General features: G+C 41.7%; 1 protein-coding gene across 5 annotated transcripts in view; it reads left to right on the top strand.

Annotated features, from left to right (window-relative positions):
• Positions 1-25,387, top strand: part of tjp1a (tight junction protein 1a) — a 198,024-nt gene extending 172,637 nt beyond the window's left edge. For 3 of the 5 annotated variants that reach the window (XM_060853896.1, XM_060853902.1, XM_060853900.1), the window contains 5 exons: positions 4,132-4,301; positions 11,028-11,487; positions 18,018-18,232; positions 19,466-19,609; positions 24,283-25,387. In XM_060853896.1, coding sequence (XP_060709879.1) covers positions 4,132-4,301; positions 11,028-11,487; positions 18,018-18,232; positions 19,466-19,609; positions 24,283-24,377 — 1,084 coding nt within the window. In that variant the 3' untranslated portion in view covers positions 24,378-25,387. The remainder of the gene's footprint in view (positions 1-4,131; positions 4,302-11,027; positions 11,488-18,017; positions 18,233-19,465; positions 19,610-24,282) is intronic. The other 2 variants (XM_060853901.1, XM_060853899.1) reach the window with 2 other exon arrangements.
• Positions 25,388-27,768: the final 2,381 nt, after the last annotated feature.

Raw genomic sequence — 27,768 nt, 5'->3', positions numbered from 1 at the left:
TCATTCAGGCTATGCTATACTTTGTGTTAGGCTTTTGGGTGATTTTTGAGCAATTGTGACTACAAAAAAAAGCAAAGAAAATTTGCAGCCCAGGAACAGGCCCTTTGGCCCTCCAAGCCTTAGCCGATCAGGCTTGGGTTTTTGTTGGTCTGCCCCTAACCCCACTTTCCCATAGTCCCAGTTATTTCTATTAAGCGATGTTCTGCTGGAACGCAACTGAGGTTATAGGAGAGCTACCTGTATAACAGATTAATAATATTTTATGCATTCATCAGTGACCTTGCCTCCATAACGTCAGAAGTGGGGATGTTTGCTGATGATTGCATAATATTCAACACAATTGCAACTCCTCAGATACTGGGGAGAGGTTTAAGACCATAAGACCATAAGACATAGGAGTGGAAGTAAGGCCATTCGGCCCATCGAGTCCACTCCGCCATTCAATCATGGCTGATGGGCATTTCAACTCCACTTACCCGCATTCTGCCCGTAGCCCTTAATTCCTCGTGACATCAAGAATTTATCAATCTCCGCCTTGAAGACATTTAGCGTCCCGGCCTCCACTGCACTCTGCGGCAATGAATTCCACAGGCCCACCACTCTCTGGCTGAAGAACTGTCTCCGCATTTCTGTTCTGAATTGACCCCCTCTAATTTTAAGGCTGTGTCCACGGGTCCTAGTCTCCTTGCCTAATGGAAAACATTTCCTAGCGTCCACCCTTTCCAAGCCATGTATTATCTTGTAAGTTTCTATTAAATCTCCCCTTAATCTTCTGAACTCCAATGAATACAATCCCAGGATCCTCAGCCATTCCTCATATGTTAGACCAACCATTCCAGGGATCATCCGTGTGAATCTCCGCTGGACACGTTCCAGTGCCAGTATGTCCTTCCTGAGGTGTGGGGACCAAAACTGGACACAGTACTCCAAATGGGGCCTAACCAGAGCTTTATAAAGTCTCAGTAGCACAACGGTGCTTTTATATTCCAACCCTCTTGAGATAAGTGACAACATTGCATTCGCTTTCTTAATCATAGACTCAACCTGCATGTTTACCTTTAGAGAATCCTCGACTAGCATTCCCAGATCCCTTTGTACTTTGGCTTTACGAATTTTCTCACCGTTTAGAAAGTAGTCTATGCTTGTTTTTTTTTGCCAAAGTGCAAGACCTCGCATTTGCTCACGTTGAATTCCATCAGCCATTTCCTGGACCACTCTCCCAAACTGTCTAGATCCTTCTGTAGCCTCCCCACTTCCTCAGTACTACCTGCCTGTCCACCTAACTTAGTGTTATCTGCAAACTTCGCTAGAATGCCACCAGTCCCTTCATCCAGATCATTAATATATAATGCGAACAGCTGTGGCCGCAACACTGAACCCTGCGGGACACCGCTTGTCACCGGCTGCCATTCCGAAAAAAACCTTTTATCCCAACTCTCTGCCTTCTGTCAGACAGCCAATCCTCAATCCATCCAGTAGCTCACCTCGAACACCATGGGCCCTCACCTTGCTCAGCAGCCTCCCGTGTGGCATCTTATCAAAGGCCTTTTGGAAGTCTAGATAGACCACATCCACTGGGTTTCCCTGATCTAACCTACTTGTCACCTCTTCAAAGAATTCCAACAGGTTTGTCAGGCATGACCTCCCCTTACTAAATCCATGTTGACTTGTTCTAATCCGACCCTGCTCTTCTAAGAATTTAGAAACCTCATCCTTAATGATGGATTCTAGAATTTTACCAACAACCAAGGTTAGGCTAATTGGCCTATAATTTTCCATCTTTTGTCTTGATCCTTTCTTGAATAAGGGGGTTACAACAGCGATCTTCCAATCATTCAGGTCCTTCCCTGACTCCAGCGACTCTTGAAAGATCTCAACCAATGCCTCCGCTGTTTCCTCAGCCACCTCTCTCAGAACTCTAGGGTGTATCCCATCAGGGCCAGGAGATTTATCAATTTTAAGACTTTTTAACTTTTCTAGCACTCTCTTTTGTAATGGCAACCATACTCAACTCAGCCCCCAGACTCCTTTTAATTGTTGGGATATTACTCATGTCTTCCACTGTGAAAACTGACGCAAAGTACTTGTTAAGTTCTCCTGCTATTTCCTTATCTCCCATCACTAGGCTTCTAGCCTCAGTTTGAAGTGGCCCAATGTCTACTTTTGCCTGTCGTTTGTTTCTTATGTATTGAAAGAAACTTTTACTATCATTTCTAATATTACTGGCTAGCCTACCTTCATATTTGATCCTCTCCTTTCTTATTACTCTCTTTGTTATCCTCTGTTTGTTTGTTTTTGTAGCCTTTCCAATCTTCTGATTTCCCACTGCTCTTGGCCACTTTATAGGATCTCTCTCTTTCTTTAATACATTTCCTGACTTTGTCAGCAATGGCTGTCTAATCCCTCCCTGGATAATCTTTCTCCTCTTGGGGATGAATCTCTGCACAATGTCCTCAATTATACCCACAAACTCCTGCCATTTTTGCTCTACTGTCTTCCCCGCTAGGCTCTGCTTCCAGTCTATTTTTGTCAGTTCCCCTCTCATGCCCTCATAATTACCTTTATTTAACTGTAACACCATTACATCCGATTTTGCCTTCTCTTTCAAACTGCAGACTGAACTCTATGATCGCTGCTTCCTAAGGGTTCCCTTACTTTAAGATCTTTTATAAAGTCTGGTTCATTGCAAAGCACTAGGTCCAGAATAGCCTGCTCCCTTGTGGGCTCCATGACAAGCTGTTCCAAATGCCATCCTGTGAGCATTCCATGAATTCCCTTTCTTTGGATCCACTGGCAACATTATTTACCCAGTCCACCTGCATATTGAAGTCTCCCATGATCACCGTGACCTTGCCTCTCTGACATGCCTTCTCTATTTCCCGGTACATGTTGCGCCCCTGGTCCTGACCACTGTTAGGAGGTCTGTACACAACTCCAATTATGGGTTTTTTGCCTTTGTGGTTCCTCAATTCCACCCACACAGATTCCACATCATCCGACGCTATGTCATTCAGTGCCATAGATTTAATTTTGTTCTTAACTAACCAGGCAATCCCATCCCCTCTGCCCACCTCCCTGTCTTTTCGAAAAGTTGAAAATCCTTGGAGGTTTAACTGCCAGTCCTGACCCCCCCCCCCCCCCAAAAACCACGTCTCTATGATGCCTACCACATCGTAATCATTCACTATGATCTGTGCCATTAGTTCATCTGCTTTGTTATGAATGCTACGAGCATTCAGGTAAAGTGCCTTAATGCTAACTTTATCATTAGAGATATTGGAAGTCATTAGATTTCCGAAGTTATCCTTCCTTTTTGCTGCATTCCCAGCCTGCCTCGAGTTTCGATCCGCCTGCACATATCCTATCTTGTTGCTTATCTTTCCATTTAACTCCATACTCCCTGTGGCTTTCACCCCCCCCAACTTAGAAGTTTAAAGTCCTACTAAAGTTTACTCTCTTAGCCACTCACTATCCTGACATGGGAATATATTACCATTCCAGATTAACGACCAGCTAATTGAAGATGGTTTATTCCATCTATGCAAGATAGCAGTTGCAAGTTTCAAATAACACAATTTACTGAAAGACTGATTTTGTGCGATTGATTCGCAACATTGCACTTGAAGGAATGACTTTTAATGTGCAGCCAGATTACATCATTTTCCCAAATGTCCTTTGAAATTCTCACCAATATGAAGTTGAATCTCTATAGAAAAGATATAGGCTCATTTTGGCTAAGAAGTTATAATTTTCAAATTGTTCCTGATCAGCTTTTGTAGTTCTGAAACATCCCATTGTTAAGTAAGTCCTCTGTACTAGAGGAATTGAGAATTGTACTGCAATCATGAATGGGTGACCATAAGACATAGGAACAGGAATTCGGCCATTCAGCCCATTGAGTCTGTTCCACCATTCAATCATGGCTAAGGTTCTCAACTCCATTCTCTTGCTTTTTCCTGTAACCCTTGAATGTCTTGATACTTTATAAGACCTTAAGTGCACCATTTTGCTAGATTTGGGTATTAATGTGTTTGTGATGTTAACACCTTTTTTTTAAATTGTTTCTGCTTCCAGTTTTAAAGAAGTAAATATAGAAGTATGCTTTACTAAGAATTATAAAATTGTTTACAGGAGTACACAAACAAACTTCGATCATGTTATCAAATCTAGCATCAATGAGAAGAAATATGACTCTGTTTCACAATTGCCTGGCCTTCAGTCACGGTATGGGCCACCACCACCATCTAGTTTGAACTCTTCAGTGTCACTGCCAGTGCATCCCAAGCTTTCTCCACCTGAAGGTAATGCACTTACCCTCCACGTTTATTCTGAATGCATTTGGTCTGCTTTAAGATACCTATAGAAGAAATAGCTGCTCATCTGTTGGTGAGTGAATCTGTTTATAAGTTTTGAAACACAGCATACATCTGCAGTGTTCATTGTACCCCAATGTAAACTACCACGCTGCCACATTGAAACCACTGTTTGTGTCATTGCAAGAAATGGTTTGTAAAATGTAACCGTATATGAAGAAAGTCAAATTCCATGTTCCAAGAGTTTCTTTAGATATCCCAAATCATTTTGCAATCTTTAATATGTTATGAAGATGATCATTATTGTATAATGCAAGATCAGCACCTTGCAAAACAAAGTCTGGTAAATAGCACCAACTTAAGTGACCAATTAACCTGTTTTGAGAAGTGTAATTGGTTAAAACCATGAGGAAAACCTCCTTGTATTTCTCTGACGCCGTGGAACTTTTGAGCATGCAGAAGGGGCCTCACTTTAATTTCTTTCAGAATGAATCTGCCTTCTGCAGTGCAGCACTGAAGTGATACCCTGAATTTTGGGCACCAACTGATGAAGTGGGGTTGCATGACTATCTGAGCCACAATAACAGTGTACAGAAGAATATATAACCATGTGCCTGTTAATGAACTATGCATATTTATATGAATCTCGGGGTCTGATTAGAAATTCTTTTGAATACAAAATCATTGTACATTGATGAAATGGTGTGTACTCTCTTTCCAATGGAGTCTTGTCAATGTTTGACCAGTAGCAATGGAACAGATGTTTAAACATTCCAACTGCTTTGTTTTCTCTCAATGGTTTAACTAATTAAAATGATGAAGACACTAACTACCATCACTAGCAATAGAGAATATGTATTAAACAGACTAATGAGGCTAAAGGGAGAAAAAGCCTCAGGCCCTGGTGGCTTGTAAGTAGGATCCTAAAAGAGGTAGCCATAGAGATGGTGGAGGCCTTGAGTGTAATTTTACAAAAAATCTTTGCTCCCTGGTGAACAAATGGAGGATTAGGAAATTGCTAATTTGACATCCTTACTCAAACAGCGAGGAACTCAAAAAGTGAAGAACAGTAGATAAATTAGCCTAACAGCTTTTTTTTTTGGAAAAAGTGTGAAATCAATTATTCAAGAAGTAGTCGAACATTTAGAAAATCATAATCTAATCAGGCAGTATCAGCATGGCTTCAAGACCTCATGTGTTGGAGGTAGTAATATTGGTGTAAATAGAGAATTGGCTGGGCAGGAAACACTGAGTGGGGATAAGGGGTTCATTAGGTTGACAATGCATTACAAGTGGGATTAGAACATAGAACAGTACAGCACAGAACAAGCCCTTTGGCCCTCGAAGTTGCGCCGACCTGTGAACTTTTCTCAGCTCATCCCCATCACTATCCCAAAATCATCTATGTGCTTATCTAAGGATTATTTTAAATCTCCCTAATGTGGCTGAGTTGACTACATTAGCAGATAGGGCATTCCATGCCCTTACCACTCTCTGCGTAAAGAACTTTCCTGTAACATCTGTCTTAAATCTGTGACCCCTCAATTTGTAGTTACGCCCTCTCGTACAAGCTGACATCATCATCCGAGGAAAAGGTCTTTCACTGTCTACCCTATCTAATCCTCTGATTATCTTGTATGTCTTTATCAAATCCCCCCTTAGCCGCCGCCTTTCCAATGAGAACAGACCCAAGTCTCTCAGCCTTTCCTCATAAGACCTTCCCTCCAGACCAGGCAACATCCTGGTAAATCTCCTCTGCACCTTTTCCGATGCTTCCATCCTTCCTGTAATGGGGTGACCAGAACTGTACACAATATTCCAAGTGTGGCCGCACCAGCGGTTTGAATAGTTGCAGCATGATATTGCGGTTCCGGAACTCAATCCCTCTACCAATGAAACCTAACACATCGTATGCCTTCTTAACAGTACTATCCACCTGGGTGGCAACTTTCAGGGATCTATGCACGTGGACTCCAAGATCCCTCTACACATCCACACTACCAAGAATCTTTCCATTGACCCAGTACTCTGCCTTCCTGTTATTCTTCCCAAAGTGCATCACCTCACATTTAGCTGCATTGAACTCCATTTGCCACCTCTCAGCCCAATTCTGCAGTTTATCCAAGTTCCCTGCAACCTGTAACGTTCTTTCACACTGTCCACTACTCCACCGACTTTAGTGTAATCAGCAAATTTACTAATCTATCCACCTGTGCCTGCATCGAAGTCATTTATAAAAATGACACACAGCAGTGGTCCCAAAACACATCCTTGTGGCACATCACGAGTAATTGGACTCCAGACTGAATATTTTCCATCAACCACCACTCGCTGCCTTCTTCCAGAAAGCCAGTTTCTAATCCAAACTGCTAAATCACCCTCAATTCCATGCCTCTGCATTTTCCCCATCAGTCTACCATGTGGAACCTTATCAAACGCTTTACTGAAGTCCATGTATACCATGTCAACTACCCTACCCTCATCTACATGCTTGGTCACCTTCTCAAAAAACTCAGTGAGGTTTGTGAGACAAGACCTACCCTTGGGAAAACCATGTTGACTATCTGAAATCAAATTGTTGCTTGCTAGATGACTATAAATCTTATCTCTTATCCTTTCCAAAACCTTTCCTATAACAGAAGTAAGGCTCACTGGTCTATAATCACCTGGGTCATCTCTGCTGCCCTTCTTGAACAATGACACAACATTTGCAATCTTCCAATCCTCAGGTACTAAACCTGTAGACAGTGACAACTCCAATATCAAAGCCAACGGCTCTGCTATCTCTTCCCTAGCTTCCCAGAGAATTCTCGGATAAATCCCATCCAGCCCAGGGGAGCTGTCTACTTTCATTCCTTCTAGAATTGATAACACCTGTGCATAACTAACCTCAATCCTTTCTAATCTAATATCTCGTACCTCATTCTTCTCCACAATATTCTCATTTTTCCTGAGTGAACACAGATGAGAAATGTTCATTTAGCACCTCTCCGATCTCTACAGGGTCCATACTCAACTTCCCACTTCTGTCTTTGACTGGCCCTATTTCTACCCTAATCATCCTTTTATTCCTCACATACCTATAGAAAGCTTTAGGGTTTTCCTTTATTCTATTTGCTAAAGACTGCGTGTGCCCTCTCTTTGCCCTTCTTAACACTCTCTTTAAATCCTTCCTAGCTGATCTGTAACACTCCATCGCCTCATCTGTACCATCTTGCCTCATCAACACACAAGCCTCCTTCTTCATAACAAGAGATGCAATTTCTGTAGTAAACCATGCTTCCCTTACCTTATCACTTCCTCCCTGCCTGACAGGGACATACCTATCAAGGACACGCAATATTTGTACCTTAAACCAGCTCCACATTTCGCTTGTCTGAATCCTCTGCATTTTGCTACCCCATTCTGTGCATCCTAATTGCATTATAATTGCCCTTGCCCTATTGATAACTCTTGACCTGTGGCATGTACCTATCCCTTTCCATCGCTTAACTGAATTATGGTCACTCTCTCCAAAGTGCTCACCTACAACTAAATCAAACACCTGGCCTGGTTCATTACCAAGCACCAGATCCAGTGTGGCCTCCCCTCTTGTCAGCCCTTCGACATAATGTGTCAGGAAATCCTCCTGTACATGTTGGACAAAACTAATCCATCCGGCGTACTAGATCTATAACATTTCCAGTCAATTTTGGGGAAGTTAAAGTCCCTCTGTTCCTTTCGCTCCTACTCAGAATAATTTTGCTAATCTTCTCTTCCACCTCCCTGGAACTCTTGGAAAATTCCAAGCAGTGTGACCTCTCCTCTCCTATTTCTAACCTCAGCCCACACTATCTCAGTAGAGGAGTCCTCATCAAAAATTCTCTCAGCCACCGTTACACTATCTTTGACTAATAAGGCCACACCTCCCCCTCTTTTACCACCTTGCCTGTTTTTAATGAAAGATCTAAACCCTGGAACCTGCAACATCCAATCCTCACCCAGCTCTATCCATGTCTCCAAAATGACCACAAAATCGAAGTCCCAGGTACCTATCCATACTGCAAGCTCACCTATCTTATTTCGTTTATTTCTGGTGTTTAAGTATTCACACTTCAAACCACTTTGCTGTCTGCCAGCACATTCCTGTGACCCTGAAATCCTATCCCTGTCCTTCCTACTCTCATCCTCCTGTGCACTGCAACTATACCTCTGGTTCCCATTCCCCTGTTCCAAAGGGATTGGTGTTGAGAATGAATTTGTTTACAATGAGTATGAAAGACTTGGAGGGAAGTATTTCGGATCCCTTATTGCTATTGCTCATTGTGCAGGCCAAATGTTGAAATAGGACAGATCAGAACTAACCTGCGGAATAATGACCGTGTCAATTAGATCATTGCTCGCAGCTCACAAATGCGTGGATTGGTCTAAGGCTGTCACTTATGGTCCTGAAAAGTGCCCAGTCTACCTCGGGTTACCTCATAACGATGAGGTGTCTCAAAATCAAAATGGGTTACAGGTGAAGCTAGCTGTTTACATAATACTGCTATTTAATAGCAATATGAGTGGCATCCTCCACTAATGGAATGCTGTCATCTAAAAACATGCTCTGCCTCCCACAAAATGACTAAGGTGAGAGATGAATTGCATTGAAGTGTGGTGTCAGATATGTAAGCAATACATCTGGGTGTTCAGTCATGGGGCCTTACAGCACAAAGAGGCCCTTCAGCCCGTCAAGTCATCACCAAAGCAACTATCACTAAAGATACACTACTCTGAATTTCCTGCACTGACCCATATCCTTGAATGTTATGATATTTCAAGTGCTCATCTAAATATTTTTTAAAGGTTGTGTGGTTTCTGGCTTCCTCTGTTTTCCCCAATATGGCATTGGACATCCAACCACACTGAGTGAAAACATCTCTTTTCTCAAATCCCTTCTGAATCTCCTGGCCCTTACCCTAAAACTTTGTCCCTTTGTGGATCATATGAAACAGTGCATGCCTTCATGATTATGCATCAGAACAATGACTTCTAAACCAGGCTGTACTTGCAAAATTTTGAGCATAATGTCGCTCATTGGATATGATTCCATGATTAGACAACATTTGCAGTACATCCTGCTTGAACTAAGAATTATGCTGACAAATAATTTAAGGTTATCAGTTAATCTCGTCTTGGCTCACTGACTCATGCAAGAAGTTACTCTCAGGGTTCTGCTCTTTGCAAGCAGGAAGAACATGTCCATATATTTTGCATTTTTCAAGTTAATGGAAGTTTGGGGACTGCCATTCTTTGCATTCTCGATGATAATACCCTAGTCAATCAATTAGTAATGTCTTTTCATGCAAAATGTTGGTCACTTTGAGATCTGGTGTTCTTGCCATTTTGACCTAATGAGTGTAAATCCAAAAGCCTTAACAATAGTTCTTAAAATACATTTTATCACTAGTAAGTAAAAGCTTCCTAATGGATAATTTACCCTCATTGGAGGGTAATGACATACTTCCTGCTGAGTGTATTGACTTAATTTGGCTACAAATAAACAGGAAGTAATAGGTTTAGACTTTCAATGCTTTTTGAAAATTCATTTCTAAAGATGTTGGCATCACTGGTTAGGCCGGCATTTATTACCCATAAGCAGGTCGTAGAGCCATAGAGATGTACAGCATGGAAACAGACCCTTTGATCCAACTCGTACATGCCGACCAGATATCCTAGCCTAATCTAGTCCCATTTGCCAGCAATTGGTCCATAGATCTCTCAACCCTTCCTATTCATATACCCATTCAGATGCCTTTTAAATGTACCCGGTTCCACCATTCCATTCAAGCACCACCCTCTGTGAGAGAACGTTACCCCTTAGATCACTTTTAAGATTTTCCCCTTCCAGTATAAACCGATGTCCTCTAGTTCTAGACTCCCCCACCTCGGGGAAAAGACCTGCCTATGCCCCTCATGATTTTATAAATCTCTAAGGTGACTAAGTACTGCTTGATGGCACTGTCGATGACATATTCAGTCACTTGACTGTTGATAGAGTAGACTTCGGTGGTAATTGGCCAAGTTGGTTTTGATCTGCTTTTTGTGGGCAAGACATAACCTAGACATGTTTCCAGATTGCTGGATATTCTAGTGTTGTAACTATCCTCAAACATGTTGGCTAAGAATGAGTTCTGAAACACATCTTCAGTGCCAGTATTGGAAAGTTGTTGGGGCCAGTGGTCCTTTTAGTATCCAGTACCTTCAGCCCCTTTGTGACCTCACATGGAGTGAATTGAACTGGATGATCACTGGCATCTGTAATGTGTACCTCAGAAGAAGGCGGAGATGGATCAGCCACTTGCCAACTTTGGGTTAAGATTGTTGCAAAATGTTTCAGCCTTGGCATTTGCACTCATGCAGAGCTTCCCCATCATTGAGAATGGCGACATTTGGGGAGCCTCCACCACTTGTTGCTTAATTTTGCTGAGGTCAGTTAGCTGGACAGCAATTTTTTACAGTATATAGTGCTGCCAACAGTGTGGGTTCAATTCCTGCACCACATGAAGTTTGTTTTTATTAAGGTCCTGCCTTGCCCTTTGTCTAGAGTGTGTTGATCTTCAGGTTAAGCTTATCTTCAGTCATATATATCTTACCCCCCACCAAATGTCTGCCCTTGCACTGTATCATTCTATGTTTGTTTATGAACTGAGGAAATGTTAACTAAATCGTGTTTTGTTCCTCACTTTCCAGTGAATTCAATGCCTCGGGACATGCCCAGTCTTCTACAGTCAAAGCCAGAACTCCCCCCTCCAAGCAAAGCTCAAGCTTTCCGATCTACTGCTCGAGATGAAACTGTTCATTCAAATTTTTATCCACAGAAAAGTTTTCCTGTTTCTGAAAGAGCCCCTGTAAATGGAATGGAGCAGACCCAGAAGCAAACAGCTGCAGCATACAATCGATTCACCCCAAAGCCGTACACAAGTGCCGCACGGCCTTTTGAGCGCAAGTTTGAGAGCCCAAAATTTGATCACAACCTCCTACCTAGTGAACCTCAGATACAAACCAAGCCAGAGCCACCCTCAAAACTGCATAGTTCTCCACATCCTGCAGATTTTGATAGTGGCACTGACACATTCCCCAAGCCGTCTGACCACAGATCTAAATATCAGACCAACAACATTCACGCAGTACCTAAAGCCATTCCTGTAAGGTAAGATGCTTGACATTAATATTTGTGCAAAGAATGGATGCTTTTGAGTGTTTGTGCCCATTACATTTTTTTAAAGTCAGTCCTCAAAGGAATCACTTAGTGTCCATGCCAGGGTCATATATGAGCTAGCATGCTTAACATGTTTAACTGCTAAAACGCCGATCCTCAGCGTGAGATTGGATTGTGTTGCATTGCACTGGAGTAGCACATTATAAATCAAACCGTGCTATTCCCAGAGTTATATCAAATGTCAAAGATTTTTTACTTTAACCTTTCAGAACAAGGTTCATAGAAAGCACAAACCAGATTTCTGTTGAAACCAGAATGATTATTTATTATAGGTAATTTGATTATAAGCTACAAGAAACTTAAACCACTGGTATGTAACACCACTAACTTAAACTCTAACCTCCTTGTAAACTACTCCTTACCTGTGCACACATGGACAAAAGAATAGGGGAAAAAAGACTTGGCAGAGGTAGAGAGAAAAGGAAACTTATTTCAGTGTTCTTTGCTTCCCAATTCTGACATTGAGATAATTTTTCAGCTAGCCAAGCCAGTGGTGTCACAATATCTTTGAAGCTTCTAATGGTTTGTAGGTACAGAGCAACTGATTCATATGGAAAATGTCTCCAATTTATCTATTCAAATACCTCCCACAACATCCTCTGGTCCAGGACCTGCTCCCTGTGAGTCTAAAAAATTAAGTTCTTAAAAAAGCTCATGTAAAGAGAAAAGGAACAGACTGAGCAGAGGAGCTTTGGCTGGAGCATCCTACTCTGCTGCCATCTTGGACAACCATAATTTAATAATATAACAAATTTACTGTCCTGTACTTGGGTCCCCAGTGTTAAAAACATGGATCATAATGAAGTAAACACACAAATGTGGGGAGATCATCTGATATTACTAGGTCAAGGGTGCATGACTGAAGATTTCTTTATAGTATGTTGACAATCATTCTTATTTTCAGTCTTTCGAATTAATCCATGCTCCTTTATAAGTATCCCCTTCATCCTTTGGGACCTTGATTAAATTAGATTAGATTACTTAGTGTGGAAACAGGCCCTTCGGCCCAACAAGTCCATACCGACCCGCCGAAGCACAGCCCACCCATACCCCTACATTTACCCCTTACCTAACACTACGGGCAATTTAGCATGGCCAATTCACCTGACCCTGACATCTTTGGACTGTGGGAGGAAACCGGAGCACCCGGAGGAAACCCATGCAGACACGGGGAGAACGTGCAAACTCCACACAGTCAGTCGCCTGAGTCAGGAATTGAACCCGGGTCTCAGGCGCTGTGAGACAGCAGTGCTTGCCACCGTGCTGCCCGCGGTTTCTCTGTGATGCCAGGTGAACAATATTCCCTTGAAGTTGCACGGCTGTATTATCTCTTGTGGGTGTGTTCATCTCCATTTGCTGCCATGCACATATCTCAGAGGTTTGCACAGCCAATGGAAAAATTAGATGGAATATAGCAGATAAGGCCTAGCCAGTGTTTTACAAAGGTTCAGTATAATTTCTTTGCTTTTGTTTCATCTCTCTGATGGATGTAATTTTCTTTACAAACACTTTTTCAACTTTCCTTGCCACATTCAAGGATATGTCTGCATATTTCACAAGCAAGGTGTTGACTGTATCCAATCACCCTGTTCATGCAAAACTCTCAACACAATGTAAACATTAGTTGCCATTCTGCAATTGGGCAACATTTACTAAATAATTCAAAGCATGTGAAGAAATATGCTGACAATCAATTTAAGATTGTCATTTGGGCTTACATGTATTAACAGACTGGGTCCTGTCCTTTGCAAATAGAAAGAACGTGTACACACACTACACCTATTTCAACTCAACTGAATAAGCGACAGCCAGTTTCTGGTCCATTTATCAAGGCAATACCTCAGTCAGTCATCATTAACTGGTATGTTATTGATAGCTACTCCTGTCTACCAGAGTCCACTTGTCAACCAATCAGTATCTCTCTTTCATATGGTATAAATGTTGATTTCCTTTTAGATTAGATTCCCTACAGTGTAGAAACAGGCCCTTTGGCCCAACAAGTCCACACCGACCCTTGAAGAGTAACCAACTCCGCTCTGACTAATATACCTAACACTATGGATAATTTACCTAATTTCACCTGCACATCTTTGGATTGTGGGAGGAAACCGGAGCATCTGGAGGAAACCCATGCCGACTCAGGGAGAATGTGCAAACTCCATGCACAGTTGCCCAAGGCTGGCATTGAACCTAGGACCCTGGTGCTGTGAGGCAGCAGTGCTAACCACTGTGCCACCATGCTTTATTTGGATTTTTTTATGAATTGTTTTGATGAGCACAACAGAGCAGTTTTTTCAGCAATATCCATGCTGTCCTACCACTCGATCAATTTTCTAGCCAGATCTTAAATTCTATATGCTTCAGCTTTTGCTAAGTCTCTTCTGAGGAAGTCTCTCAACCTTCTCCCTTATTTCATTGAAGAACTTGAACAAAGTAGTTGAGCATGATTTGCTTTGAACAAATTTATTCTGGCTTTTATTTTGAACCCCCAAGTTCTTCCATGTGCTAATAAGATTTGCATTTGGTCATGATTTCAAAGTTTTGTTACTTCTAACTGATTTACCCATTTGACCTGTTATGAACCGGGCAAATATAAAAAATTAGACCCATCAAGCACGCATCCATCTGGCCAATAGTGCAATCTCTGTTTTCACCTACCACATTATATCATCAGGAGAGGAAAAAACAATGGTTTAAAGCATGCAACCATTTTAGGAAAAGCGGTTAAGTAATTCCTCTTCAACTGTCCCCAGTAACCAAATCAGGTACTGGGAAAGAGTTGTTGCAATGATGTGACATAAAGCAAATTTGATTAACAAGCTCCACTCTCAGAAATAGTCAATTTTCTCTTTGTTACAACACTGTTACGACATTGGGTAAACCCTTCTGCTAATTAAACCAAACACACAAAAAGCTCACCTCGCCTCGTAGTACATAGAACATAGAAAAATACAGTGCAGTACAGGCCCTTCGGCCCTCGATGTTGCGCCGATCCAAGCCCACCTAACCTACACTAGCCCACTTTCCTCCATATACCTATCCAATGCCCGTTTAAATGCCCATAAAGAGGGAGAGTCCACCACTGTTACTGGCAGGGCATTCCATGAATTCACGACTCGCTGAGTAAAGAATCTACCCCTAACATCTGTCCTATACCTACCACCCCTTAATTTAAAGCTATGCCCCCTCGTAATATCTGACTCCATACGTGGAAAAAGGTTCTCATGGTCAACCCTATCTAAACCCCTAATCATCTTGTACACCTCTATCAAGTCTTAATGGGCGGCACGGTGGCACAGTGGTTAGCACTGCTGCCTCACAGCGCCTGTAGACCCGGGTTCAACTCCCGACTCAGGCGACTGACTGTGTGGAGTTTGCACGTTCTCCCCGTGACTGCGTGGGTTTCCTCCGGGTGCTCCGGTTTCCTCCCACAGTCCAAAGATGTGCGGGTCAGGTGAATTGGCCATGCTAAATTGCCCGTAGTGTTAGGTAAGGGGTAAATGTAGGGGTATGGGTGGGTTGCGCTTCGGCGGGTCGGTGTGGACTTGTTGGGCCGAAGGGCCTGTTTCCACACTAAGTCTAATCTAATCTAAAAAAAAAGTCACCCCTAAACCTTCTTTTCTCCAATGAAAACAGCCCCAAGTGCCTCAGCCTTTCCTCATACGATCTTCCTACCATACCAGGCAACATCCTGGGAAACCTCCTCTGCACCCGTTCCAGTGCCTCCACATCCTTCCTATAGTGTGGCGACCAAAACTGCACACAATACTCCAGATGCGGCCGCACCAGTGTCTTATACAACTGCAACATGACCTCAGGACTCCGGAACTCAATTCCTCTACCAATAAAAGCCAGTACGCCATATGCCTTCTTCACAGCACTATTTACCTGGGTGACAACTTTCAGAGATCTGTGTACATGGACACCAAGATCCCTCTGCTCATCCACACTACCGAGTATCCGACCATTAGCCCAGTACTCCATCTTCTTGTTACTCTTACCAAAGTGAAGCACTTCACATTTAGCAACATTAAACTAAGAGTGACAGGTGAACTACCTAAATTCCACTACTTAAAGAAAAATAACTTTTTTCTTAAACTCTAACACAACTATTTACAACTCTAAGCCTCCTTTCTCTTAAAGGTTTGTTATTTACCTCTTACTCTATAACCATATACTGATTCAGGAAACCCCTTTTAAGTTTACAGCAAATCAGTTTTCAAAACCAGATAATTGTCTTCTCTGGTGTTAATTCTCCTCTGATTGTAGATGTGATCCTATGATCATCTTTGGTCTTCTGCTGTACAAATTTTTCATATGAAAAAGGTACCTTTTTAGAGAGAGGGTTTACGGGCAATCTGCTGATGGCAAAAGGTGCTCCATCTCTGGCTAACTGTTCAAAATGCCTGCTTTTTATTTCCAAGACATTGGATTGTCTCATTGGTCCAATGTTGTCAAAACAGTAAAATTCAAATTCGATTGGGTTTTGGTATCTTGGGGCATAATTTAAACTGGTTAAATTCGAACTGTTGTGAAAACATAGCAACCAAGCTCAGGTATTTGCTCACATCGAAATGTTACATACTTTCTTCATATGCTGAGACTGCTGTCAGTCACATGACTGATGCCTGTAATCACTCTCTCAAAGTTACAATACACACCTTCAACTTCATAACACACAGCAAACCATTTCTGTTAAGTAAACTAAAAACCCAGAAATGTTTGCCTCTTGTCATAATCTATTAAAATGAGTGACGGAGAACTCCTAAATTCAACTGTTTAAAGAAAATAACATCAATTTATTTTCTTACTCGTGGATGGCACAGTGGCACAGTTGTTAGCACTGCTGCCTCGTGGCACCAGAGACCCGGGTTCACTTTCCGCTTCAGGCAACTGTCTGTGTGGAGTTTGCACATTCTCCCCTTGTCTGTGTGGGTTTCCTCCGGATGCTCTGGTTTCCTCCCACAGTCCAAAGACTTGCAGGTTAGGTGAATTGCTAAATTGCTAAATTTAGCCATTCGCTATGCTAAATTGCCCATAGTGTTAGGTGAAGGGGTAAATGGGGTGGGGGGGATGGGCCTGGGTGGGTTGCTCTTCAGAGGGTCGGTGTGGACTTGTTGGGCCGAAGGGCCTGTTTCCACACTAAGTAATCTAATCTAATCTAAAGTAAATATTAAACAAAAAAATTCAAAAATATAAGCCCCACCTTTCTCTTAATTGCTTACACTGTGACTCCAATTCTATTACAATATGCTGTTCCAATAAGACACTTAATAAAATTACATTCATTTAATCTCAAACTCACAGTCTTTGTTTTCTCTGCTATCTTCAATTTTCCTGCTGCTGATCTCTCTGGGTTATTTTCTTTCTTTTTACTGTGAGAATATTTTGCATGAAAAGATACCTTTTTGATTGAGAGAGTTTTCTAATTTCTTTGAAAGCAAAATGTTTGATCGGCAATTAGTTCTCCTGCAGTTTCTCTCTCTACAGCAGTTGTTCTCTGACCAATTTTCAAAATGTCCACATTCTTATACCCCACAACATCCGATTGTCCCATTAGTTAGATGTTGGCAAAACAATAAATTCAAACGTGATTGTGTTTTAGTATCTTGGGGCATAATTTAAACTAGTTAAATTGGAATTATTGTCAAAACAGCAACCAAAATTCAGGTATTCATTTTACAGCCAAAGATTACATATTTTCAATTTTCCAGTGCACTCTGGGATGCCATTAGTCGTATACATGTGCTTCTCCGTTCTCAGTTCAGAACAGCATTCTCTGTCTCTCTCTTAAAGGTGTAGTACAAGCCTTCAACTTCATAACCTTTTTAAAAGGCTTCAGTGACTCATTATTTGCTGTAAGCTAAGCAACTTGTAAAAGAGGACAGTAAATACGTTATTATGAATTCTTTGCATCTGCTTGATTTGAAGACATCTTGAAGATGCTGCTAAGGGCTGTGGTACAGTGTGCAAAATTCTGTTATCTCTCTGCTGTATGTCAACATTGTCCTTGGACTTTGAAACATTGGATATCATATAGGGAAAAAAATAACTGATGCAGCACTATGCTGAAGTTGGAGAGATGAAAAGAAATAGTGAGGATGTTATTCATCACTGGTCAGTGCTTTAACTGGCCTACATTTGCCTGATTCGGTAACAATGAGCTCTCCAGCGCTGATGCTCTTAAATTTGATGAGTACAGAGTTCATGCAACAAGCATACAAAACCAAATAAATGAAGAATGGAAATCAAACCAAGAGTAGGTCAAACACATGTTAGATTAGTCAATGACCAATGACTGGGTAGAGTTGTAATGTTTTAATGTTGTAATGCTGTTGATCATTGAATAGTGTAATGACATGTCTTCTCTTCATACATGGTGATTATCCTTTACTCTCAAGTTCTTACCTAGTTGTTGTAGAGATGTCTGATATAATGCTGACTGACTTGCTTTTTCTCAGCCCTAGTGCATTGGAAGATGATGATGATGATAGTCACACGGTAGTTGCAACAGCTCGGGGAATTTTTGATAGTAATGGTGGTGTGCTGAGCTCTGTTGAGACTGGAGTGAGTATCATAATTCCAAAGGGAGCCATTCCAGAAGGAGTGGAACAGGAAATCTACTTTAAGGTCTGCAGAGACAATAGTATCCTGCCTCCTCTGGACAAAGAGAAAGGTGAGAACTAGCTTTCCTTCTTTAAAATGATTCATTAACACCTCCTCCTCCTCCCTCCTCCCTCCCCCTCCCCCCAGCCACCACCTCCCAGTGTCACATTGACAATGGCAACATCTTGGAATATGATATTTGCCTTCCTGATGCTGATAGTCATACCAAGCTCCTTAAAGGTGTGAGACACTCGTTTTGCTGATGCAGGTGATCTTTAGTCACTAATGTTAAAGCAGTATTGTCAACAAGCATTTGATGTAGATTGGGCAAACCCTATGTCTTGCATGTCAGACAAGCAAGACTGAGCAGCTTTCCATCAGCATAACAAACTTAATTAAATACAGTGAAATTGTTTCAAAAATGCATTTGTTAATTTCTCGAGGTGCAGCTCGTTAGTGGTATTTTCTGAAGCACTTGTCCCATGCTAAGTAAATGAACAAAGTGTTAGCAAAGTAGACTTGCAGTCAACATTGCGTGCTTTTGTTAATGCTTTCCAATTGATTGTTGCTGTTGGAGTTCATGTTTAAAATGTGGGTGTTGGAACTTCTAAGTTGAAGTTGAGTGTTTTCTTATGATCTGTAATGTTGCACGTTCTACATGGTTTGTAATGGAACATTAGTCTAATGCCTTTCACAGTCTTAAAATGATCCAAGTTCTTTACAGCCAGTCAAGTTCTTTCAGGTAAAGTCTTGCTTGGAATTTAGAAGCACAGTAGCTAATTTGCTCACTGCATGATGCCACATTTGTAACAAGGCAAGTAATCAATTAATATTTTGATCTTGGTTGAAGGATAGAATTCAGCTCTTGGCAATATTTATCATAAATAGTGTCCATTGATACTTCTATTTTGAAGTGAGACATTAGACATGATTCATTTTAATGCTTTACATAGCATTGCAGAAATATCTATTTTTGTGAAATATATATTTTTGCAGGTATTTGCAGTATTTGCACAATTTACAGGATAAACATGTTTTTTGGAGATCTATGCTTCCCAGAAAATGAGCTCCAATTGTTAGTCAAGAGCAGAATTGAGGTAAAAGTGAAAATGTATAAAAGATCTAGCGAAGCAAAATCCTTTGTTTCAGTTAGGTTTTACCAGCAGGAAAGCTGACTGACAGGAAGAAGCATTTGTGAATGATGAACCACAGTTGTTTCTCAGGGGTCCACTTCATTGGTTTGTTCACCTCTATATTCAGTTCTAATTTTAATGCATTGATCTTAATGCCTTTTATTTTCTAGGTGAAACACTCCTGAGCCCACTGGTGATGTGTGGACCCCATGGCTTGAAGTTCCTGAAGCCTGTGGAGCTGCGCTTACCTCACTGTGCGTCTATGACTCCAGATGGTTGGTCTTTTGCTCTAAAATCCTCAGATTCCTCGTCGGGTATGCTCGCTCGCTCTCTCTCTCACTCTTTGTCTCTCTCTGCATTATCTGGAGTTTTCTTGGCACAGGAGTGGCTCTCCGGTTCTTTACCTGCTCTGTTTCAGTTTGTTTAGGATGTGTTTAATTTGTATTGTTGAATTTTCTCTGACTAGTGTCAGCTCCCTTCATTTCACTCTAGAGGTCAGGTTCGTTCTGTAAATAAATATCATGCACTCATAATTGTCTTACACAGAGGCTGAATCAAAACCTGCTGCTTGATTTTGAAAGAATATGCAGAAAATAATTTTGACAGTCGATGAAGGCTAATACCTGCCTGTTCTTTGTGTTAAACTAGATAATGTTTAAAGATTGCAATTTTGCTGGTGTTACTTTCACTGTTGGGTGCAAGAAACCTGTTCACCTTTTATACAATTTGTGATTATGATTTAATGCAAGATTTGTAGGGTCTTCATTGCAACAGGTTCTGTCCATTTAGCACTGGTTGACCTCCAGGAGTAAGGTATAAGCATTCATTGGAAGGTATGGGCTAGGATGTGTAAATTGGAATGTATTTGACTCAATGTTGGAATGAAATGAGCTGTGAAGGGCATGCATGTAGTGACTTTTGGAGCATTCTAAGAGTGCTGCGGTAACTTGAAGATGGCTGCAGAGGAGCAAAGTGTTGGAAGCAAGGGATACAGGATTTTCTAAACATATCATGGCCAAAATGATACATTGAACAAACAGATTGGCTCACTAAGCCTTTATATTAGAGTCATAGAGATGTACAGCATGGAAACAGACCCTTCGGTCCAACCCGTCCATGCCGACCAGAGATTTTAACCCAATCTAGTCCCACCTGCTGGCACCCGGCCCATATCCCTCCAAACCCTTCCTATTCATATACCCATCCAAATGCCTCTTAAATGTTGCAATTGTATCAGCATCCACCACATCCTTTGGCAGCTCATTCCATACACGTACCCCCTCTGCATGAAAAAGTTGCCCCTTAGGTTCCTTTTTCATCTTTCCCCTCTCGCCCTAGACCTATGCCCACTAGTTCTGGATTCCCTGACCCCAGGGAAAAGACTGTGTCTGTTTATCCTATCCATGCCCCTCATAATTCTGTAAATGTCTATAAGGTCATCCCACAACCACTGATACTCCAGGGAAAACAACCCCAGCCTGTTCAGCCTCTCCCTGTAGCTCAAATCCTCCAACCCTGCCAACATCCTTGTAAATCTTTTCTGAACCCTTTCAAGTTTCACAACATCTTTCTGATCGGAAGGAGACCAGAATTGCATGCAATATTCCAGCAGTGGCCTGACCAATTTCCTGTACAGCAGCAACATGACCTCACAACTCCTGTACTCAGTACTTTGACCTTATGCACTGTTCTGTTCCAGCTGGTTACTGAAATATCATAAATTATGTCAATTTGCCAAATTGTGTCAAATAATTGTCATCCATCAAATTGGAAGCTTCCTGATAAATGTTGAACTTTGATTTAAGCATTATTAACATAATCTAATGCATTGGTCAGAATTAGTTTAACTATCCCACCCTGGCTTTGTTTGAATTGTCACTTGTCATTTAATGCACCCTGTCCTAAGGGCTGCTTAATCATGGCTTTGTATAATGTTTGCAGGTCAATTAATTGTGTGGCCATCCCTAACTTTGCTAGCTGTCTTGAAGATATGATCAGAAAGCACAAAGATTGTCACTTAATTTGAGTTGTCCCTTGTGCCTTCCCTGATCTGTGTATTAACTTTATCTAAGTTATTAATTAATTGCGTTTAAAACTCTCAGACAGTCTCTACTGAATTTTTGACTAGTGTTTGGAAATGCTGATGCTCAAGACCCTTCAACTCCTTTGCTCGTTCATAACCAGCTCTTAGTATCAGTTGTAAAACTTCTCGCTTAAGCTTTATTCTTCTCAGAATTGATGTGCAGCATGCAGTGTTCATATATAAAATATTAACATTGCATATTAATAATGAATCAAAAATGAATATGTTGCAAGTAATTCCTTTCCTTCTATAATTTGGAGATGCCAGTGTTGGACTGGAGTGTACAAAGTTAAAAATCACACCAGGTTATAGTCCAACAGGTTTAATTGGAAGCACGCTAGCTTTCGGAGCGTTGCTACTTCATCAGGTGATAGGATTGAGCCCTCCACTCTCACACAGAATTTATAGCAAAAATTTACAGTGCGATGTAACTGAAATTATACATTGAAAAATTGATTAAGTCTTTCATCTGTTTGAATACCATGAAAGTTTCACTTTAATCTGTAAATCACAAAATCTTTTTTTAAAAGTTGCATTCTCAGGTTAGCTGTTAACAATGGGTGATAGCTAGACAATATGTTGAAGGTGTTGGCCCCCTGTGTTCTCTGTCAATGCCATAATATTTAGATTGATTCTAATCTAAAAAATGAGATAACAGAGTTCTACATGAATGTTGCAGTTGTATAAGACTCTGGTGCAGCCTTGTCTGGAGTATTGTGTGCAGTTTTGGTCGCCATACTATAGGAAGGATGTGGAGGCACTGGAACGGGTGCAGAGGAGGTTTACCAGGATGTTGCCTGGCATGGTAGGAAGATCGTATGAGGAAAGGCTGAGGCACTTGGGGTTGTTCTCATAGGAGAAAAGAAGGTTTAGGGGCGATTTGATAGAGGTGTACAAGATGATTAGGGGTTTAGATAGGGGACACAGCTTTAAATTAAGGGGAGGTTGGTATAGGACAGATGTTAGGGGTAGATTCTTTACTCAGCGGGTTGTGAGTTCATGGAATGCCCTGCCAGTAGCAGTGGTGGACTCTCTCCCTCTTTATGGTCATTCAAGCGGGCATTGGATAAGCATATGGAGGTTATTGGGCTAGTGTAGGTTAGGTAGGCTTCGGTCGGCGCAACATCGAGGGCCGAAGGGCCTGTATTGCGCTGTATTTTTCTATGTTCTATTTTCTATGTTCTATGAATGCATGCAGTTTTTGAGCAAAATACAATGTAACCCTGTAAGTACAAATTTACCCCACAAAATGTGTTTGCATGTGGGTCTTTGACTATCTGTGTGTGTGTCTATCTGGGTTGGGGGTTGTGAATGTGAGAAAGTGTACGTGTGTGTGTGTGTGTGTGTGTGTGTGTGTAGTGCGATGGTGGTCACCTGTAATGTGACATGAACCCAAGGTTCCGGTTGAGTCCCTCCCTATGGGTATCCAGCCTCTGCTTGGCCACTTTTCTCTGCTGCCTGTCCCGAAGTCCGCCTTGGAGGATGGTCACCTGAAGGTCCGAGGTCGAATGTCCTGGACCACTGAAGTGTTTCCCAACTGGGAGGGAACACTCCTGTCTGTTGATTATTCATCCATTGTCGTAGCCTTTGCTCGGTTTCCCCAATGTACCATGTCTGTGGGCATCCTTGCCTGCAACGTATAAGATAGACAATGTTGGCTGAATCACATGAGTACCTGCTATGTACAAGGTGGGAGGTGTCCCCATGTGTAATGGTGGTATCTGTGTCCACACTCTGACACTTCTTGCAGCGCCTATCGTGACAGGGTTGTTTGGTGTTGTCCTGAGAGCCGGGCAGCTTGCTACGAACAATGATCTGTTTGAGGTTTGGCAATTGTTTAAAGGCAAGTAGTGGAGGTGTGGGGAAGGTCTTGGTGAGGTGCTCATCCTCATTGATAATGTGTTGCAGGTCACGAAGAACATGGCGTAGTTTTTAGCTCCTGGGAAATACTGAACAACGAAGGGTACCCTGTTGGTTGCAGCATGTGTCTGTCTCCTGAGGTCATTATGGTTCCTTGCTGTGGCACGTCGGAACTGGCGGTCGATGAGTTTGGCATTATACCCCGTTCTTGTGAGGGCATCCCTGAGTACTTCCAGGTGTCTGTCACGATCCTCCTCATCTGAGCAGATCCGGTGTACGCGTAGAGCTTGTCCATAGGGAATAGCTGTTTTAATATGTTTTGGGTGGAAGCTGGAGAAGTGTAACATTGTGAGGTTGTCTGTGGGTTTGCGGTAGTGTGTGTTGCTGAGGTGTCCATCCTTGATGGAGATGCATGTGTCCAAGAATGAGACAGATAGTCAAGAGTAGTCCATGGTGAGTTTGACGGTGGGATGAAACTTGTTGATGTCACTGTGTAGTTTAATCAGTGACTCCTCACCATGGGTCCAGAGGAAGAAAATGTTGTCAATGTACCTGGTGTATAATGTTGGTTGGCGATCCTGCATAGAGAAGTCTTGTTCGAACCTATGCATAAAAATGTTGGCATATTGGGTGCAAATTTGGTCCCCATGGCTGTTCCATGTGTCTGGATGAAGAACTGGTTGCCTTTCCTTCTATTTTGTTAAACTGCAAGGATGCTATGTTCATCCTGATTAAAAGAAATTCAGACAAGCTGCAGGAGTGCTTGAATGTAACTGACTTGGGAAAGCTGCCTCATCTGAAAATTCGATACTGCAGCTGCTTTAACTAGAATTTGCTTCTGGCTGTTGGAAATGGCTCCCTAGAACTTAGAGCGGGTTCTAAATGGAATATTGCATCATATTTACCCTGCACTAAACTTGCCCTGGCCGTACGTGTGGGTGACAAATGTAGAAACTGGCCCATTGACCTTTGCTAAAATCCCTTCCCTTCATGAGTGAAACATTGGTTTGGTATTAAACTAATTGGTCTGTTTCTTTCTTCCAGGTGATCCTAAGAGTTGGCAGAACAAATCCCTACCTGGAGACCCTAATTACCATGTGGGGACAAATTGTGTCTCGGTTTTGATTGATCACTTTTAAAGGTTAAAGTGGGTTATTGATGACAATTATGTCAGGATATCTAGGCAGTGGATGGAACACAGATTTAAGCAATAACCTGCTATCTCACAATCAAAAAGCAGGTTGTTGGACAAACTAAAATGTAAATGCTTACATTCTAAATTCTGTGAAAAGAATTGCAGATGAGCTTGAAGTGATACAAGTCTGAATTGTAACATTTTCCCAGTTTTGAGTTAACCAGCAGGGATGCCTTACATTTAGTTTTGTAGCTGTGATTTAAAATACTAACTAAATAGATTTTTCTACATTCTATAACTTTAGAATCTTTACATGTTTATAAGGTAACCATATCCTAGTTCGAATATACATGCTACTTTTTTATGTCTTTTAGTTTGGCTTTGAGTGTGTATAATTGGTTGGCAGGAACTTCTGAACAAATTAAGTTTGGATGTCCTGCTATGCTGTGGGATTGGTAGAAAAATTGCGAAGATCTGTGGCTGTACATAAACCCTGATTTCACCTTGGAACTCGGTTTGTAAATTAACATTTTTTATGTCTTATTTTGTATAAAACAAACTGAAAAGAACTTTCTAAAGAGGATCTTTATATTCTGTCGCTATGAGGCCTTTTGAGCAGTTGTATAATTGCAGCAATAAAATCAACATTTACAATTTTAAAAAACATTTAAATTTCTACAGCTTTGTAATAATGTTGCTGTCTTTTTTGAGAATGACGTTTTTCTGTGTAAAGGCACTGCGTCCTTTGTTTTAAGGCACTGTTTGGGAATGTTGGAGTGCAATGAGGGATCTTTGGATAAAGTGACAGGTTACTGTACTGTGTGCTGAAAATGTATTTTTGTACTAATGGACAATTTATTCTGGCACGGCAGTACGTGGCTCACTGGGGATTCTAACATGGCTTCTGTTAATCACTTCACTTTCAAATGGGTCTGACTATTTCCTGTGATTACTCAAATTACACATTTCTAAATATATCATTATTATTGAATAAAAATCTTTTTAAAATATCAATTGTAGTCATTTGTTTGTCTGATAACCTATTCATGTTTAACTTTGTTCTTCCCTCTGCCAGCCCTCGCTTGAGGTATAGGTAGTAAGTTTGCAGATGACACCAAAATTAGAGGTGTAGTGGACAGCGAAGAAGGTTATCTCCGATTACAACAGGATCTTGATCAAATGGGCCAATGGGCTGAGAAGTTGCAGATGGAGATTAATTCAGATAATTGTGAGGTGCTGCATTTTGGGAAAACAAATCTTAGCAGGACTTATACACTTAATGGTAAGATCCTAGGGAATGTTGCTGAACAAAGAGACCTTGGAGTGCAGGTTCATAGCTCCTTGAAAGTGGAGTCACAGGTAGATAGGATAGTGAAGAAGGCGTCTGGTATGCTTTCCTTTATTGGTCAAGAGTGTTGAGTACAGGAGTTGGGAGGTCATGTTGCAGCTATACAGAACATTGGTTAGGCCACTGTTGAGGATAGACAGTCTTTTCCCTGGGGTTGGAGAGATAAAACTAGAGGGCATAGGTTTAGGGTGAGAAGGGGAAGATATAAAAGAGACCTAAGGGGCAACTTTTTCATGCAGAGGGTGGTACGTATATGGAATGAGCTGTCAGAAGAAGTGGTGGAGGCTGGTACAATTGTAACATTTAAAAGACATTTGGATAGGTATATGAATAGGAAGGGTTTGAAGGGATGTGGGCCAGGTGCTGGCAGGTGGGACTAGATTGGGTTGGGATATCTGGTCGGCATGGACAAGTTGGACCGAAGGGTCTGTTCCATGATGTACATCTCTATGACTCTATGAAGGCACAGACTGTTATTGGGGTGTATTTCACCTGCCCCCTCAAACATCCCTCAATGTCTATTATTGATATAAGAGGAAAGACCAGTCAGCAGTCTCCATCAGAACTTTTGACTGTCTAATCAGTCAGAGCTACGTTCAGGTTAATGCTCACCCCGCATCTATGTAGCGAAAGGATTTTGATTAGCAGTGCGGATACAAATTACTGCAGGGATACCAAGGACAGTCAGATTCAAATCAATAAATGGACTGTATATAGAGCAAACATCTGATTGTCTTTCTACGGTGTTGGATGGCTGATGGTAAACTAATGAAGAAAGTGAAGTCCCATAGAGTGCGGGGGTTCTATCTAGGTGGATAAAGAACTGGTTGATCAACGGGAGACCGAGTAGGAGTTGAAAGGAGTTTCTTGAAATGGAGAAAGGTGACCAGTGGTGTTCCACAGGGGTCAGTGCTGGGGTCACTGTTGTATGTGATATACATAAATTATCTGGAAGAGGGCAGTGTTGGTATGATCAGCAAGTCTACAGATGAGGCAAAGATTGGTGGAGTAGCAGAAAGCATAGGGGACTGTCAAAGAATACAGGAGAATATAGAGAGACTGGAGAGTTGGGCGGAGAAGTGGCAGATGGAGTTCAATCCAGATAAAATGTATCACACCTCCGATTTAGGATTTCTAATTCTAGCATAAAATTATAGAGTAAATGGAAGAGCCTTTGGAAAAGTTGAGCAGAGAGATCTGGGAGTTCAGGTCCATTGTACCCTGAAGGTTGCTGTACAGGTGGATAGAGTGGTCAAGAAGGCATCTGGTATGCTTGCCTTCATTGGACAGGGTATTGAGTATAAGAGCTGGTAGGTCATGTTAAAATTGGACAGGACGTTGGTTCAGCCGCATTTAGAATAGTGTACAGTTCTGGCCACCACATTACCAAAAGGATGTGGATTCTTTGGAGAGGGTGCAGAGAAGATTTACAAGGATGTTGCCTGGTATGGAAGGTGCTAGCTATGAAGTGAAGTTGAGTAGGTTAGGATTGTTTCCAGCAGAAAAAAGGAGATTGAGGGAGGAACCTGATTGAGGTCATGAAGGGTATATATAGGGTAAATAGAGATTTTTTTTCCTGAAAATGTGTTGCTGGTTAAAGCGCAGCAGGTCAGGCAGCATCCAAGGAACAGGAAATTCGACGTTTCGGGCAAAACCCCTTCATCAGGAATCCCCCCAGGGTGAAGGATTCACTAACGAGTGGTCATGCTTTCAAGGTGAGAGGTAAAAAGTTAAAGGGGGATACATGCGGCAAGTACTTTACACAGAGGGTGGTAGGTGCCTGGAATGTGTTGCCAGCAGAGTAGTAGAGAATGGCATGGTAGATTCATTCAAGATGCGCCTGGACAGATGCATGAGTAGGTGGGGAGCAGAGGGATTCAGATGCTTTGGAATTGGGGAACCGGTTTAGACAGTGGATTTGGATTGGCTCAGGCTTGGAGAGCTGAAGGGCCTGTTCCTGGGCTGGAAATTTTTTTTGTTTCTTTTTGTTTATTTGCTCATTTGCATAAGTGAAACTTGTGACAATAAACAAATTCAATTGTACCAT

The sequence above is a fragment of the Hemiscyllium ocellatum genome, chromosome 42, assembly GCF_020745735.1.
Source record: "Hemiscyllium ocellatum isolate sHemOce1 chromosome 42, sHemOce1.pat.X.cur, whole genome shotgun sequence".
NCBI lineage: Eukaryota > Metazoa > Chordata > Chondrichthyes > Orectolobiformes > Hemiscylliidae > Hemiscyllium > Hemiscyllium ocellatum.
This window is presented reverse-complemented; position numbering and strand designations above follow the sequence as displayed.